This window comes from Microtus oregoni, unplaced genomic scaffold (assembly GCF_018167655.1).
Source record: "Microtus oregoni isolate MIOR12 unplaced genomic scaffold, Mior012 000043F_ref0000047, whole genome shotgun sequence".
Lineage (NCBI taxonomy): Eukaryota > Metazoa > Chordata > Mammalia > Rodentia > Cricetidae > Microtus > Microtus oregoni.
Window position 1 is genome coordinate 3,035,021 of NW_024543210.1, and position 12,378 is coordinate 3,047,398.

General features: G+C 56.7%; 1 protein-coding gene across 1 annotated transcript; it reads right to left on the bottom strand.

The window, feature by feature from the left end:
- Positions 1 to 1,421: 1,421 nt before the first annotated feature.
- On the bottom strand, positions 1,422 to 3,392 carry Dio3 (iodothyronine deiodinase 3). The gene has a single exon (XM_041633419.1). It carries the CDS (start codon positions 2,728 to 2,730, stop codon positions 1,816 to 1,818), a length of 915 nt encoding a protein of 304 aa, XP_041489353.1. The 5' UTR covers positions 2,731 to 3,392; the 3' UTR covers positions 1,422 to 1,815.
- Positions 3,393 to 12,378: the final 8,986 nt, after the last annotated feature.

The window sequence follows — 12,378 nt, forward strand, 5'->3', positions numbered from 1 at the left end:
TCTCTCATGTTTGTGGAGCCTCCTTCTACTCAATCCAGGAGCTGCGAGCTGCCAAGGAAGGATTGAGGGCGAGCCTTGCGCGAAATCTCCTGGCCACGACTCCACAGGGATGGACGCCAGACGCTGATACCTCCCTCTACACCCTCCTCCACCCCCGCCCTTTCCCCATCCTCCTCGTCTTCTTCTCTGCTTCCCATTTCCAAGCAGGGTGAGGTGTGGGCGGCAGTAAGGTTTGGCTAAGAAAGCGGGAGGAGAGGTGTCCCGAGCGCGGGCATCCCCCAAACATCCCCCATCCCTGTGGGAGCTGTGCCTGAGTAATTGAGCCGCTGTGCCCCGGTGCGTCTTTCTAGTAGCACCCCCCAGCAACCTGGAGGGGTAGTCGGAGACAATTCCACAGGTGCGACCCAAAGACCTGGGCCAGGGGAGCAAGGGCAATCCAGGGGTCGGAAACTTAGTCTTTGGCGGTTCAGAGTCCCTTTCGCCTTGCATAGCACACTTCTCCCAGCATTGCCCTAAGCAGGAAGTTAGATGGCTCTGCAGCTTTCCTAGTATCTGTCTCTGAGTGTGTGTATGTTTGCGCGCCAGTGCGGAAATGCGCAGAGGCAAAAGAGGACCCTCTTACTTCACCGCTCTCCTCGTGGGACTCTGCATCCCAGGTCTTCTTCTGGCCCCAAGTTCTCTGCCCAGGTGTGGCACATGTACCTACGTCTGCGGTCCCAGGGCAAATCCCTTCCCATAGCACCCCACTCTCGTACCCCTCCCCCCCCTTGCAATGCCTGGGCTCTTTCGCGCTGCTCTTTTCCCCAGAGTCACAATGGGGACACAAGGGTAAACTTGGTGCTTTATGCTTCTTGCTTTTCAGAGACACGAGAAAATAAAACGGACCAAGGCAATCAGAACAACTTTCTTCAAGTTTTTATTATTGTAGTTTAAAAGTTTATACACAAGGAATATTTCCAACACAACACTCATTGACAGTTCTTCACCCCCGCCCCCAATCGCGGCTCTCTGCCTAGGGCTCCCAGGCTCTCCCCATCCCCCTTAATTCGAACTAACTAACCCCCTACCCCTTCTCCAAGGAGTTCTAGCCTTCCTCTGGGGCCGATACCTCAAGCCACTTCCTTTGGTCCCTCTTCCACCCCATTTTTGGCGGTTCCGTTATGGAACCCAGAGCATTCTTCCCCCTCTTACTTTAGGCGCTGTTTTAGAGCCCTCCTGCAATTCAGAGCCGTCCCGTGGACAAGTCCAGTTAGAGACGGTTCGTCATCAGCAGCCGGACTCTAGTGCACCCAAAGCTAGGCGGGGAAAATACTCTGCCCACCCTTTCCCTACCCTGAGTCCCTCCCCCAACTCAGGGACAAGAAATAAACACAAAAGCAGTAGGACTCCCTGCGCGCGCGCGCGACAGGTGGGTGCCAGGCAACTAGCAAGAGCCTGTGGAGCTGCTGGAACCCAGCTGCGCTCAGGGCGCGCAGGCGTGGCTAATAAGTCAGAGCTGTGAGATGCTAGGCAGGCACTGTCCTGCGTTGCTGAAGGAGCGCTGGGAGCAGGTGTGAGAAAGTCCAGCAGGTATACTCCATTAGGGACAAAGTTGCCAGCCACAGCAATGCTCCCTAGAGCAAGCCAAGCAGGTACGAATGGGAGTCACTATAGCAGAGTCTTTAGGTGGCTGAGAGCCAGACTCAGCCCGCCAAGTTCTGTGGCTGTGCCTATCTGTGGCATGGGCACCCAGATACTCTTGACTTCATTTGTAGCACTGGCATGTGGACTTGGAAAGCCTAGCCCTCCAACGTCAGTCACTTGTCCCTGGGCTATTTAGAATCGACGTGGCCTAGTACCATGCAACTGCTCATCATAGTGCTCCAGCCAAGTGCGAAGCTCAGACACCTGGTACCCGTCGGGGCCACGGCCTCCCTGGTACATGATGGTGCCACTCTGGATGACGTAGAGGCGCTCAAAATAGGCACCATATGCGGAACTGCTGGAGTTGGCCATGGTGTCCAGGACCAGAGCACAGCCAGGTGCACCTTGCTGCAGTACCCTTGCCGCACTGACACGGTCCTCCAGGCTACGGTGCTGTGGAATGGTGTAGGGCGAATCTGTGGTGACCCAGCCGTCGGATGGGTGGGCTTCCTCGATGTAGATGATGAGAAAGTCAACGTCACGTTGGTACTTGGTGACCAGGCGCTGAAAGGCGCTCATTCGCGCCATGAACGGTGGTCAGGTACAGCTGCCAAAATTGAGAACCAGTGGGCGGCTTCCTTGAGCATAGTCAAGGATGCGCTGGCTCTGGAAGCTATCAGGCCGGATGACCTCTGAGTTAGGTGCAGGGCCACCCTCGTGGGCCTGCTTGAAGAAATCCAACTTCTGGCCATGCCACACGGCCTTGAGAGAGGCCAGGGTGCACAGACGGTTGTCGTCTGATACGCAGATGGGTGGGTCGTCGGGGGGCACCTCCTCGCCTTCACTGTTGAGCTCTACTTCGGGCTCGGGGTGGTCAGGATGACGACGACGCAGGAAATGCTTGCGGATGCACAAGAAATCTAAAAGCCAGAGCATGAAGGCTGTGCCTAGGAAGCGCGGGAACAGCACGAGGCAAGAGGCGGTCTGGGCGCAGAGCCTCAGAGAGTGAAGCAGCAGGGAGCGGAGCATGGTGGCCGTGGGCCCCGAAGCCCCCGGGGGTCCTTCACCTTCTCCCACCACCAACCGCGAGGCGGCCTGGCGAGGCATCTGGTCTTCGATGGCGCAGGGAGCTCAATTTATAGCCAAAGCTTGAATTGGCGGGAGACTCCACCTCCGGCCGGGGCCCGCCCCCTTGCAACTTGAGCCCGGAGGGATCACCCAGAGGCGCGGCCAATGCCCCAGAAATCCTGGGTCGAGGGCCGGCGCAGGCTGGTTGAGGGTGGAGCGGTGCGTCCCAAAGCTGGCAGGGGCGGGCCTGAGCCCGCAGCCAGCTCTCAGGGGTGGGGGACCCCGGAGCCGCTGCGGCTAGAGGGGCCAGGAGCCCGATTCCAGGGCCGGAGCAGTCGAGGGTGGTAGTGGTCTAGCCGGCGCAAGCGCCTCGAACAGCCCAGGTCCCAGCGGGCGGGCCCTAGTCCGCGCCCCTCTCTCCGCGCACCTGAGCTGAGTTCCCTGGCGGCCGCAGCGCCGCGCCGGAGCTCCGGTTCGCTTCCCGCGCGCCGCCGCCGCCAACGCCGCCCACGCTGCTGCCGCTCGTGCGGGGTCGCTGCCCAGGTACCGCAGGAGTCCAGGTCGGCGGCCGCCTCTCGGCCGCCCCCCGGCTGCAGCCCCGCCGGGGACGCGGGCCCGCGAGGAGGCAACTTTGGGTTCCCGCCGCCTTCCCCGCTCGCCCGCGGGCGCCGCTCGACTGCCGCAGCCCGTCCGCCCGCCTCCCGCGCGCGCTCACACTCGCGCCTCGCACACGGCCGCCCCCCGCACCGCCCCGCCACGCACACCGCGTTCTGCGCCCCCCGCTGCTGCCCGAGCTGGCTGCGCGCCGCCCCAGTCCGCGCCGCGACCGCCCCGTCCCATCTCGTTCCCGCCGGGCGCCACGGTTCCCGGGTCAGCGTCCCCTCTGCTCCAGCCCGGAGGTGCAGAGGGCAGGACCCGAGAGTGGGCTAGTGCCTGGCTTGGGAGACCCGGAGAGTCGAGGCAAGAGACGCCGAGCCTCGCCCCGGGCCGGCTCCCAGACGCCCTGGGCGCAGGGCGCTGCGGGCGCTGGGCGCGGGGCATCGGGCGCGGGGCGGCGCCGGCCCCGGGCGGCTCTCCCACTAGGGGTAGCTGTTGCCTGAACGCGGGAGCGCTCCCCTCTCGCCGCTTGCCTCGCCCGGCACAGCCCCGGCCGCCGGGCGCACCCGTCCCGTTCGTCCCCGGACGTTGCTCTCTGCCCCGGGAACGTCGAGACTGGAGCGCCCGAACTGAGCCACCTTCGCGAACCCGGAGCGCGGCGGCCCGACTCACCGCGGAGGCGCCCGGACGCGTAAAGTGCGTACTTCCAACCGGGAACGTTTGCTGAGGCTTTTTAGGGGTGCGGGGTAACTCCCCAACAACGTGGGGTTCTGGTCTGCCCCGCCGCGGCGGTGGAGACCTTCTAATCTGTCTCTGTGCGCGGCGCACCGCTGGAGACTTGGGTTCAGGGGCCGCGCGGGGCGGGGAGGCACCTTGACCTGGGGTCCCCGAGACCCTGAACAAGTCCCACTTCGTTACAACTCACAGTGACTCCCTCCAGGACAAGGTTTCAACCCCAAGGGTAGCGCCCGGGAGCTGCACTGCTTAGAATACCCCAGCAATCGCAGGGGCTTTTCTGGGGTGCCGGAACCCCAGCCGGATACCGCAGCTCCAGCCGCTTGCGTCCCGTGCGCTGCACTCCCAGAAGAGACTAGCTTCCTAACTTTCCGGGCTGGAGACCGCTCTGGCGTCCGGGGCGGGTGGGCGCTTGCCGATTGCTCTTCACTAGCCAAGGAACTTGTCCAGAGAAGTCGACCGCCGGGCAAGTGGCCCAGAGGGCGCGCAGGTAGGCGCCCGCCCTCGCCACCGGGTTCCCGAGGTCTCTGCCCGGGAACCCTTCTTAGGACCTGTGGCTGCTACAGTTGGAGCTCCGAGTGTACCTTAACTTGGAGAACAGAGTACCAGGGGAATGTGTCTCCCCTCCCTCTGGCTGAGGGACTTTTTCTGCTGCTCGGTGGAAGGGGTATACACCCTAGCACTTCCCACCTGAGGGAAACCTGCAGACTCCCATTGTTCCTAGCCCTCCTGGTAGGGTCTTTCAGATGGACTAGAGAAAAGTCCCTGAACATACCTGACTGGGGGGGTCCCACTCATATGGTTTTATCCTAAAGCAGGGCTTCTCTGAGCTCACAGATCACCACCCCTCTTCTCTTTTGGAATGGGGTGATAGAGTGAGAAGAGACTCTTGCTGGGGAGTCTGAGAGGCAGATTGTGGGCTTCTGAGACCTTGTCTTGGGTACAGCAAGACATAGTTCTCCTCAGCCCAAGATTCTCTCATCTCTGGGAGGCACCAGGCTAGGGCGCATGTCCTGTTCCTTCCCTCAAGGGTCTGGGGCAGGGACATGAGGCAGGTCCTCCCTTTCCACATTCAGTTTCTGAAAAGGCCACCTGGGATAGGTTCATATGTTTCAGGGAGCATAAGCCACGTGGCAATCATAGTCTGGGACAGATATAAGTTCAGCACTGCTGGTTCTGCTCTATGGACCAGTCACATCTGATCATCACCCCCTCCTGATGTGGGACATCTGGGAAAGCAGCTGGCGGTCTTCCTGGGCATCTGCTGGTGAGTGTGGGAAACAGGCTACACCCCACAGTTCGGGATTCCAGAGCACTGGATGAAGTACCCAGGCCCCTTTGACTCCTCTGGTCTCCTGCGCAGGTGAGGACAGAGCCAAGGTGTGAGTGATTCTGGCCTTTGGGGCACATACCTGGCTTGACAACTCCTACTCCAGTGCCCCCTACCCATTTTTCCTGCCCCCCCTAGCTCCCCCACCCTCTTTTTCCACTGCCCTCTAGGCCAGCATCCCCAACTAGCTATAGATCTTTGGCTTTCTACCAGTTGCTTAAGTGTCCTGTCATGTCCCAACAGCCTAGAGTGTGAATACTGGGCCAAGGCAATTCAGTGGGAATACTGAAGTCTATGCGATGCTTGGACCTTAGTGGGAACAGGCAGACTTGGGAAGGGACTCTGGGGACTTCTCCTGTTTCAAGAGCCCAGGAGGGGCATACGGGGGGGAGGGGACACTCCTGCCTGCTCTCTTCGAGCTCCAGCAGAGGGCAGACGGGTGGGGGGGGGAGGGGGGGAGGAGGGATATATTGGACTGGGTCCATTTGGTGCCCTGGAACAACTCGGAGTGGGGGTGGGGGCCTTGGCATGACTGGGGAGGACGGGACTTTGGCCAGCCTTCTACTCCCAATATCTGGGTCATAGTGGTCTGCCTGTGAGGGGGTGCTAGGTGGGCCTGGCACTAACCCCTTGGTTTCCCAGCCCCTGGGTGGGGTTGGTGGGTGGGTGTGGCAAGCATAGTCTCTACCCTCCTTTCCTAAGGCTGTCGGAAGACTCCATGGAAGTTGGTGGGCAGTGCCTGTGGTTTTCACATCTCCCAGCAGGGGTACCTCCTAGGACTCAGAAAAGGCTTCAGCCCCACCCTTAAAGAGGAGTGCTGGAGAACAAGTCTTGTGCCCTGGGGCTGGCCCCATCTCATCATGACTTGGTGGCATGGACTCAGGCCTCTTTGGTCATCACTCTTGTCACTTTTAAGCTGCTTCCCCCTGCACTGACCTCTGGACGCCCCAGGAGCTTTCCTCTCTCTGAACTTCCAATATGGTGTTGGCTTTTCTCTTTGCTTTTGGACACCCCCCCCCCCAATAATCTTTTTTTTCCTTCCAAAGCCCTAGTCTGACTTGTCCCATCCTTCCCCATGTAGGGAGCCCAGTCTTCCTGCCTGGACCATCCTCACAGAAGCACATGCCCTCTGCCTGTTCTCTTCTTCCTCAGTGGCCAGCAGCCTGTCCGGCAGATGAAATCCGTGTCTCCCTGGTCCAGCTGGGATCCCCTGGAGTGACTGCTGGGAGGTGCCCAATAAAACTTTGTGCAATGAGTAACATGTACAGTGTGGCCTTACTGAAAACTCTGGGTTTGGGGGGAATTTCAAGATGTGTCGTTCTGCCCTTCTGCACATGGCAGCGGTAAGCAAGGTAGGGCATGTTGGTGGCAGCTGAGTGAGGTCATCTAGGACCTGCTCCCTTTGGGTGTGGCCTCTAATTGAATATGCCCTTCCCCTGGCCACTTCACCAGCTTTCCCTTTCTAGGCTGGCACCTTTCTAAGCAACACACCCTCTGAGGGAGGTGCTTAGCCCTTTTTACTAGTTTGAAAGTGGTCTCTTCTCTACACATTTCTCCACCTCTGACTGATACCAGTCAGTGAGGGCACAGAAATAACCCGAGGAGACTGGGCAGCTGGAGGTTCAGCGCTGACCTTGGAGATTCAGGATCTGGACATCTGGCCAATGCCTTCCTTGTGCTGTTGTTCCACAAATGCAGAAGTTTCTAGGCACCTTGGAAGATCTTGTCCTGCTCTTGTCTACTTCTCTGTGGATCCTGTGAAATCTCACCCGGACTCACATTCTGGCCACTTGCGTCTAGTATCGTCTTGTCTGCCCCTTTCCTGTCATAGTTCTTAAGGCCCTGTCCCCACCCTCCAGCTCTAACTCAGTCCTGGCACAAGCAAGCATCCACCATGCTCTCTGGTACTCAGCTAGCCCTAGGGGACAGGACAATGGGTAATGCCCCTTACCAGCAACTGTGTGGGTACCTGGCTCCTACCTGGCCTTGGAATGCAGGGCTACTCTTACAAGACAGATTCCCGCTGGCCTAGGAGCCACCTTCTTGTGTTTCTACCACTAAGCCTCTGGAAAGAGGTGGGGTCACCAGCCAGCAGACATGAGTCCCAGATTCCTTTACTTCCAGCAGGTCTAACATTTTAATGCATTGAATCACCATGATGTGAAATAAATATGGAGTGTGTGCATGTGTGTGTGCATGCATGCATGGAACAAATGTGGAGTGTGCATGTGTGTGTGCGTGCATGCATGTGTGTCCATAGCTATTCTTGTTCAGATGGAGTTCTGCTTCTTTCCCAGAAGGCATCATAAGAGAGATGAGAATGTAAAAGCAGGAGTAAAGACACCTCCCGTGTAGGGACAAAGTCCAGCCACAGCGAACACTGACAACAGAATTGTGGACTATTCCCTTAACATCCTGGTGGTAAAATCTGTCTGGTTATGACACCAGAGGATCAGTGGATGAAACAAGTTGTCTAACTGTGCCCATGCATGCCTGCAGGCCATACTGGCCAGAAGCATGGCCCAGGCACTGAGGCTCAGTGTGAATTCTGCGTCTCAGACTCCTTGAAGTGCAGCCATCCAGCATGAGTTTATGGACCATGAGAGGAGAAGGCTCTTCATTTCCCACTGCCCATGGCGTGAAAGAAAGTCCGAGGGAGATGGGAGATGGTTATCCTCTGGGGGTGGCCAAACCAGACTCTGGTTCTTGTTTGATTCTTTGATCCTCTCTCTCTCTCTCTCTCTCTCTCTCTCTCTCTCTCTCTCTCTCTCTCTCCAGTTTGGACATGGAGTGGCAGATGTGTGCTGATCTTCAGGGGCTCCCCACATGGTGGGACCCTTGGTAGGAGTGTCCTGTACTCATGGAGAGTGAAGGATGCCTAGTGAATTTCCTGTGTTGGGTGGTATCGTGGAAAGTTGCCATAGGTGGAGAAGGAGCCTCGACTTCTTTGTGGCTCTAATGTGAAGCCTGAAGGACTTCCTGTCTTGGTGCTCCTCCTTGGAAAGGGGCCACATACTTTGGCCCTTTGTTCCTGGATGTGTGCTGGAGCTGATGACTGTGGACAAATTGAAATAGAAATGCCTGGGGGTATGAAGCCCATAGTATCTGTGCTATGGTGAAGAAGCCAGCCAAACTCTGTATAGCACAGCTCTTGTGACAGATCCATCCAGGGCTCCCAGGTTCAAAGCCACTGTAGTGGGCAGGTGTAGAGTTTGAAGTTCAGTTGCTTGGTGAATGGCATTTCCAGGACTCTTGGCCTGGGCCAGGGTGCAAATACCAACTGTCAGGAGCCATCTCATAAGAGCCAGGCCTTTTTATTCAAGGTGACCCTTGTTAGAGGCCATCCCATACAGCCAGGCCGTTCCATCTGAAGGGACACTGGCTTTGTGAATCTCCCAGAGCTGCACTCAGATCCCGTGACTGCTGCCAAAAGCCGTGTCCTGAAACTTCAGTGAGATGCAATCTGCTTATTTTTGAAGGGAGGTATTGTCCTTTTTCGTGTGTTTATGGGAGTTTGGGATATGGTGGCTGGGTCATGGCCTGCAGGAATTGTATCTGCACATATCCTCAGCTCAAAGAAGTCATGATTGGTGCCCTAATGGAGCACAGAGTTCTACAAAAGCAGAGAGGCAGTGTAGGTGCTGGGAGTTGTGCAGAATCAGGGTCAAACTTAGACTTGATCTTACAGCTTCTGATACTAGCCAGTCCCATCTTCTTCACCTACAAAGCAGAAGCCAGGACCCAGCAGGAGAAGGCTCAGGATTTTCTTTTGGGAAGAATGCTTTACGGGGCCTCTGGTTCCCAGGTCCTCTGCATAGCCTACTTCATGGTGTTCCTAGAATGGAGAGACTCTGCAAGGTGGCAGAGGCAGCTTCAGGAACAGGAAGAGTGCATGTCCTCCTCCCCAGAGTCTCATGGCACAGAAACAATACGCATGCCCCTTGGGAGGAATGGTGGCTTCCTGCTTGGCTCTTCTCTAGTCTGTGCCCATCGTCCCTGCTGGGCTCCATGACCTCCTAGGCATACTAGAACCTTCTTGACTCAAGATCCTCAAAAGATGCTGCTGCTCAGGGAAAGAGAAAGATGAGAGGTTGGAGGACAGACTTAGTTCCTGCCTCTGATGTTTGTCTTTCTCTTTCTGGAAGCTTCTTCAGGCTCCCCTGGTTGAGTAGGGGTTGTGAGATTAGGCTGTGATATGACTCTAGCGACCTCACCCTGTAGATTTGAGCTGTCCCCTGGGTCATTCCCCAGGGAGAGGGGTGGGAGTGGATCTAGCGACCTCACCCTGTAGATTTGAGCTGTCCCCTGGGTCATTCCCCAGGGAGAGGGGTGGGAGTGGATCTAGTGACCTCACCCTGTAGATTTGAGCTGTCCCCTGGGTCATTCCCCAGGGAGAGGGGTGGGAGTGGATCTAGCGGCCTCACCCTGTAGATTTGAGCTGTCCCCTGGGTCATTCCCCAGGGAGAGGGGTGGGAGTGGATCTAGTGGCCTCACCCTGTAGATTTGAGCTGTCCCCTGGGTCATTCCCCAGGGAGAGGGGTGGGAGTGGATCTAGTGACCTCACCCTGTAGATTTGAGCTGTCCCCTGGGTCATTCCCCAGGGAGAGGGGTGGGAGTGGAAGCGGGCTCTTCTTGCCTCTTCTTCCTGCCTGGGGGCTATTCCTGGGGCTGGTGGCTTCTTCATGTTGGACAAGAGTCTGTTTCAGCGAAGTGGTTCAGTGTGCAAGAAATACAGTTCTTCAGGATGGTAGAAACTCATTCCCGGTTGTCTCAGGAGACATGGCATGAACAATGAGGAGCAAGGGTACTCTGGTGCTTGAAGTGCCTACTGTGTGCCAGGTGCTCAGCTGGGTGTGTTTTCAAGTGTTGATGCAACATTAGGGAATCGCTATGCCTTTCTCAGACTCATAGGATGCTGAGTCTTCCAGGGAAGCACGTGCCCCAATCCTGTTAGGAAATGGTACTGCCCATCCACAAGTTGCCCATCTGTCTGCCAGCCTTCCCATTCCATCTGTCCATCATCTATCTACCCACCCACCCATCTATCTCTCCACCTATCCTTCATCATTTATCCATCCACCCACCCAGCCATCCATCTGTCCATATATTATTCACCCACCCACACATCTTATCTGTCCATCCATCATCCATCTACTCATCCATTCATCTACTCCATCAATCTGTCCATCTACTCATCTGACAGTCCATCTGTTATCCATCTACTCACCCATCCATGTATCTATTCGGCCATTAATATGTTTCTTTGTCCACCTACTCTTCTACCCACCCATGTGGTACCCACACTACTTCAACAGATCTGAAGGACCACACCAGCCCGTCTCATGATGGGTTCCTTGGAGAGGTGAGTGCTGGGAGATGCTACTGGCCTGGTGAGGTTCTTAGAGAATGGACTAAGAGATAGGGAGAGGAGAATGGGGCTTGTAGACAGAGATGGCTTCATGGTCATCCTCATAAAGCCCAGTAAAGTATGACTATGGTCAGTGTCACAGGATACTGCTGCTTGTGGATGAGTAAGAAGCTACAGTCTTCAAAGACCTGGGTGGAAGAGAAGCCTGGTGAAATCTAAGGAGGAATATCATCTGCTACAGTTCCAAGTGGCTTGGTTGAAGTTGGAGAGGTAATGGTAGGTGCCCACTCAGGTGGAGGTGGTGGAAGGGCTAGGCCCTTAGGGATGTGGCACGGGCATCCTGGCCATGATATCGTCCTTTGGGTCCTAAACCATGATGATGAGGCGCTTAACACTGTTTGCTCAAGCACAGATCTGTTCTCTGGGAACCAACTCCCTCTCTCTCAGATCAGAACTTCTTGCCGTACGCCACCTTGGATCCTCCAGGGATCCTGTTGCCCTGGAGATAAGATCCAGCATCTCAGAATGCTTGAAACTTCCTCCCAGAGACCTGGAAGGAGACAAAAGATGTGGATGGTTCCTAGGAGGGTGGCAAGGTTTGGTTCCAGGAGAACTCCAGCATGGGCCTGTGGGAGCTCACAGGGAGCAATCTTACAACAGCAGCCCTGGGGTGGAGGGAGCCGGTCTTCAGCCTCTAGCACTATGGCCTGGCAGGTGGAGTCTGGGCATTGAAGGCCAGCATGTCCCAGGGGGTATTTCTCTTCATCAGTGACTGACCACTGTGCCAGAGAGCTACCTACTGCTGGTCCTGAAGGCTTGGAGCTCTTTTTAGGAGTACTGTGGTGGCCCAGTCAGAAGGCTGGGGCAGGCTGGCTTTGCTGGACCTTTCAGGCTTATGGCTGCGGATGAGATCCTAGTTCTTGGGTTTAAACTCTGGAGCCAGTGGAATTGCTTCTTGGGGGCTCTAGGCCTACTATGGTCCTTGCCCACAGTGATTGGTTCATGGGTGGGGCTTCGAAGGCCTGAGCACATTCTATGGAAGGGACTGGGACTGGATCTACCCAGGAATCTGTGGTCAGGGGCTGCCTCAAGGATGTGTGGGGAGGAGAGGACAGAGCCCCCTTCTAGAGCCAAGTATGAAAGGGGTGGGGTAGAGCGGGGGGGGGCGGGGATAAAGTGAAATGTGGGCTTGACAGGAGGGCTGAGGGGAAGGTATATGGGGGAAGGGAGACTCATCTCCCCACCCCTACTCTGCCTCCCTCTCCTCCTCCCTTCCTTCCCTTCTCTCTCCGGGAGAGGCTCCTACTATTGGAAGACTTTCACAGTGCTGCCCTTACCCTATGCAGGGTAAGCAGTCTTGAAGGCTTCAGCAACCAGGACCATAGTGGCCTGGCTGTCTGCAGGTGCTGATGGTCATCAAAGCAGGTACAGTGGCTGTCCACTCCTGGGAGCCCTGGAGGTCACCAGGTGGAAGGTGAGCAGGGTTGTTAGAGGTTGAGGAACTGGATGAATTCTAAACTCCGGAGGAGACCTTGTCCCTGAATGTTGTCATCTCCCCAAGACCCTGTGCTGGGCTTACACTGCCGGGGTCCTTCCATGCCCTAGAGGGCTCCTGGGGGCACCTCTGTCCTCAGGAAGGGCTCTCTGGAAAGGCAGA